The sequence below is a fragment of the Caretta caretta genome, chromosome 1 (assembly GCF_965140235.1).
Source record: "Caretta caretta isolate rCarCar2 chromosome 1, rCarCar1.hap1, whole genome shotgun sequence".
NCBI classification, from domain to species: Eukaryota; Metazoa; Chordata; order Testudines; family Cheloniidae; genus Caretta; species Caretta caretta.
The window spans coordinates 263,091,905-263,096,518 of record NC_134206.1 but is presented as its reverse complement, the minus strand read 5'-3'; the positions used below and the strand labels follow the sequence as shown (position 1 = coordinate 263,096,518).

The window sequence follows — 4,614 nt, the reverse complement described above, 5'->3', positions numbered from 1 at the left end:
TTATATGGTTCAGTCTGCCATTCTTTATTCATAATCTAATCATTTATACTGCCCATGCTCATTACAGAAACCCAAATGTTCTCAGGAGGTGAAAGGTACAGCAGGCAAGGGTTGCTGGACCTACTGTATATACATCCCTTCCCAACTGCCACACAGACATGAAGAAAACATTCATTGGTACAGAGGGAGGTCCAACTGCACCTCCTTTCCTCTTTAAAATGAGGGAGAGGTATGAGGAGACAGTGATGTCAGAACCAGTTCTTTGTTTATGGCTTTCTCCTTTCTGTTCTTCCATTACAACGCTGCAAAGAGGTTAAAAAAAAAAAAAATGTTAGCCAGCACTGTGGAACAGCCCCATGCTATATTCTTCAGCTAGACAATACTGGTTCCACTCCATAATTAATAAGAGCAAAGCCCAAAAGCAGAGTCAAGTGAAACAAGCTTCCTGTGCTGATAACTACACACAATTTAAGTTGATTGTGTGGCTGAAAATGGAATGCACCAATTTGACAGTACCTGTGAACTTTTCAGAAGAAAACATGGCCAGGGGACCATGGAAAAGAGGGTTAACAAAGGATATGTATTAACTAAACTGATATGGAAAAATTATAGAATGTTTGTGCTGCTGAACCTCTAAAGGAAACACATGAATTCCACATAAAATATATTACCCCATTTCATCTTATGCCACTTGCCTTGTCCTCATTAAGCAATATTCGATGTAGAGTAGATAGAGAGTTGAAATAATACAAGACTGGGAGCAACCAAAGTTTCATCTTCATTATTATAAACCATCATCATTTAAATAAATCTTCAGCCTGCAAGATCTGAGTACTCTTAAGACTGCATACAAAGGACCAATCACAACATGAGAATGCAAGCTTTAGTATGGAATACAAGTCATCCTCTGAATTAACAGGGGATATTTTAAGTAGGCAGAATGTAATAAAATTGGAATTAGCTTAGGACACCTAAGCTACCCCTACTATACTTGCAATGTGCTATGGCAATGGTCCCCAAACTGTGGGGCATGCCCCCCTAGGGGGGCATGGAGGAACATGGGGGGGGGATGCAGCAGGACCTGGGCCAGCCCCCATGGGGATGGGGAGGGAACACTACCCAGCTGCAGCTCTGGCCCTGCTCCCAACCAGAGGAGCGCGGACACATTCCATTACAGGTAAGGGGGGGCGTGAGAGGAAAAGTTTGGGCACCACTGTGCTATGGTAATACAAATAATAATATGAACAATCAAATTCTGTAGTCACTACACATAGCCAGTTTGTTTTATATCTGACCCAAATGACAAGACTTTGGGCACATTATCAGTTTAGTACTAGCTCAAAAGCAAGTGTCACCTATAGCATTTATGTATTCTTTAGAGTAGGTCTCATTCAAATACTGATAAGGTCAGATCCGGAGCCAGCATATATATAAGATCACAGACAGAGGTAGTACAGCTGCAGGTTTTTATGGGATCAAGCACCCGTACTGAATGTGCAGCAGTTTTCCAAAGCAGTAGCAGTCTGCATCACCCAGTTACATAATCCCCTCCCTCTCCCATGCCAAACAGGTAATACAAGTAATTGAACTGTTAGTGGCACTGATGTCATACCTTTAATCATCATCATCATCATCCTCTGGGACAAAGATATCATGTTCCTCGAGCAAGGCTGCAAAATTCTTACTGATCTGAGTCCCAACGTAGAGGAAAGGGATCACAACGGTAAATACTCGTAGGAGGCCAAAGGGCATCTATACATGTTCAGTCAAAACAAATTAATCTCTATCAGCAAGTTCCATTTTGGATCAACTGATGTGCATTAATCTAATAGACAGAGCAAGGAGGGAACTTTAAACTTCTGAGACCACATCTAGAATATTGTGTTCTGTTTTGAGCATTCAGAAAGATATTAATTACCTAGAGGGAATTCAGAGAAAAGAAACAAAACTGATTAAAGATTAGAATGAAAAAAAAAATTAAGTGTGTAAGGAACGAGAAAAATTCTTCTTGATGACTAAAACATCTACATTTCCTCTACAATGTAAATATCTTCTATATTAAGATACCCAGCTAGAGCAATTCTGTTCCCAAACACTGACAGCACAGTCTTGTAGCATACGTGACATCATTCTGTATTTTACCCATATTCCCAAAATGTGCTATTGGACTTTGCAAAGTTGTAGTACCCTTTGGAAACATGTATATAACATGCCTCCAAACCCATTTCCACTGGAAGACTAAACCATATTGTAACAAGGTCCTCCAGCAAGACATATTTTATTGAACAGAAGGGACTTTACTAGGCAGAACAGTCTCCCTAAGGAAATGGTGGTATAAGCCCAATCAATAGTCATTTAAAAGTTAGGCAGAACATTGAATACTATTAAACAGAATGGTGAAATCCTCTATGTTCATCAACTGAGCTCTTTGTTACAAAGCAATGTTATTAATTATTCTATAGCCCCATTCATCCTGCAGCATGCTAAAGTGTTTTATGGATTAAATACACAGGGAACACTCGGCCACCACCGTAATACACCTGGAAAAAGGCAGTTCTGTTTTTATCAAGGAACGAAAGTGAAGAAGAACTTCTGCACTATAAACTCTAAGGGAAGTTTTAGGAAGGCTGATTAACTACTTGACCCAGAATTTGACTAGTGGGTTTAAGAATCTTACTCTTGCAAAAAGTGTCATGGGATTTCTTAATAACCAGGAGTGACCAGGGTTTTTATTTTCTGGCCTACCTGAAAAACTGCACCTCAGGTAATACCATGTCCCCAATACCATGCTGGACAGCTGGTTCTGTAATAACTCAGAGGAAAGATGGCCACCTCAGTGATCGCCAATACCATCTCCAGCATTACCATAGTATGACTTGTCCCAGGCAAGTACTGATCCCAGGCCCCACCCATCCTGTTCAGTTTATGAGACCTGACAAGGCCATAGCCTGAGCCCACAGAACTTAACTCGAATCTGTTATAATGGGATTGTCACGGGGCAGTCGGACACTCTGGTTTCCCCCGTCCCACGCAGCCCTCTTGAAAAGGTCGCTGTGTGGAACACACTGGACTCAACAACCCAGCCGGTTCTCTAACCCTCAGCCCCGCCCCACACCCGGCTGCTGCAGAGCTTCCGTCGTGCCGCATCTTCCAGGCTCGTCTGTGCCTCAGCAAAGTCTTCCGCCCAGGAGGCCTGAAGCCCAGAGCACTGTGACCCCACACGGGGCACCGGTCGCCGGCCCGCGGGCAGGGCCTTCGACCCCCAGGGTCCTGCTGCCGAACGAGCGCCCTTGCTTCCGGGCCGGGTGCCGTGGCGGTTCCATTCCCTCCTCCCCGTCTCACCATAGCGGCAGCTGCCTGGGGAGGCGGCGGCGGGGGGTGTCCGGCTGCCCTGCGGCCGAGCCCTCACCCGGGACAGACCCAGGCGTGGGGGAGGGGCATTCCCATCCTGCCAGCGGGCGGCGCCGGGCCTGTGGTTCCTCCCCGCCCGCCAGGTGACATGCCGCCCCCCTCCCAGCGGTGCCGCCACCTGGGGGCGCTTCCGCATTCCAAGAGCCCCCGCAGAGCCATTCCCAGTGGGCCGGACCCTCACTTTTAATCCCGCCCCTCAAGGAAATGGTTTGTACTCTGATTGGCCAACGCTCCTGTCACTAACCCCAGCCGGCGGCTGACCGCGATCTGCGATTGGTTGCTCCCCCAGCCAGACTACGCCCCTCACCCCTCACTCACTTTTGCCGGCTTGGCTAAAATGGCCCCGCTGCGAGTGACAGTCTCGCTCCGCGCAGGCACGACGGTCACCGCGGAGCCGCTCCGGGGCCCGCCGGGCCCCGCCCGCCCCCGGGAACCGGCCGCTGCCGCCAACAAGCGTCCCGCCAGAGCCGCCATCTTCGTGCCGTCGGCCGCTCTGCCCCGGCCCGCGCTGCTATAGCGACGCGCCCGAGCTGTCCCCGGGGCGCCGCCGCCTCCTCAAATCTCGCGATGCCCGGGGAGGGGTGGGGGCGTCGGGGTAAAGCGGCTGGCTCCAGTGCGCATGCGGACGAGAGCGAGGGCAGAGCAGGGGCTGCCGGTTTGTGCTACGTTAGCCCAGCTCTGGGCGTGGCAGGGCTCTGGGTGCCCAGGCCTGTCAGTCACCTTCCCCTCCCCCCGCGCCCGCCTCGGGTGTCCGCTCCCTGCCGTCCCCAGCCCGTTAGTCACTCACGCGCTGTCCCCGGGGCTATGCCAGGCGTGACTGCGCCCTGCGCGTGACAGGGGGTGCACCCCTCCCCGGTCCCTTCGGCACAGCCCTGCAGGGTCCTGCTGAGGGCGGCCAGATGTCCCGTTTTTATAGGGACAGTATCCTGTGTTGGGACTTTTGCTTATCTAGGTGCCTGTTCCCCCCGCAACCCCTATCCCCTTTTTTCACAGTTGCTATCCGGTCACTGTACCTGCTCCTTGACCACTGAACAGGCTCAGAAATACCAACTCTGCTGTGCCCATGGGAACCGTGGACACATCAGCCTGTGTGATTTAACTCCAGGGCAGCACCTTGCTGAATATCACATTACTCAGATGTAAGGAGAGTAAAAACAGCAATAAGATTATCAAACATTCAAAAGTCAAGTGATAGTTACATAT

At 49.5% G+C, this 4,614-nt stretch overlaps 1 protein-coding gene across 2 annotated transcripts; it reads right to left on the bottom strand.

Annotated features, from left to right (window-relative positions):
- On the bottom strand, positions 1-4,072 carry SMDT1 (single-pass membrane protein with aspartate rich tail 1). 2 transcript variants are annotated; one of them, XR_012666391.1, is made up of 4 exons: positions 3,730-4,072; positions 1,613-1,752; positions 696-843; positions 1-302 (listed from the first exon to the last, which is right to left on the bottom strand). XR_012666391.1 is itself a non-coding variant. In XM_048835309.2 (3 exons), the coding sequence occupies exons 1-2, from the start codon at positions 3,883-3,885 to the stop codon at positions 1,615-1,617; spliced, it is 294 nt and encodes a 97-aa protein (XP_048691266.2). In that variant the 5' UTR covers positions 3,886-4,053; the 3' UTR covers positions 1-302; positions 1,613-1,614. The 2 variants fall into 2 exon arrangements, 1 of the variants encoding a protein (XP_048691266.2); XM_048835309.2 differs by lacking the exon at positions 696-843 and having other exon boundaries at positions 3,730-4,053.
- Positions 4,073-4,614: the final 542 nt, after the last annotated feature.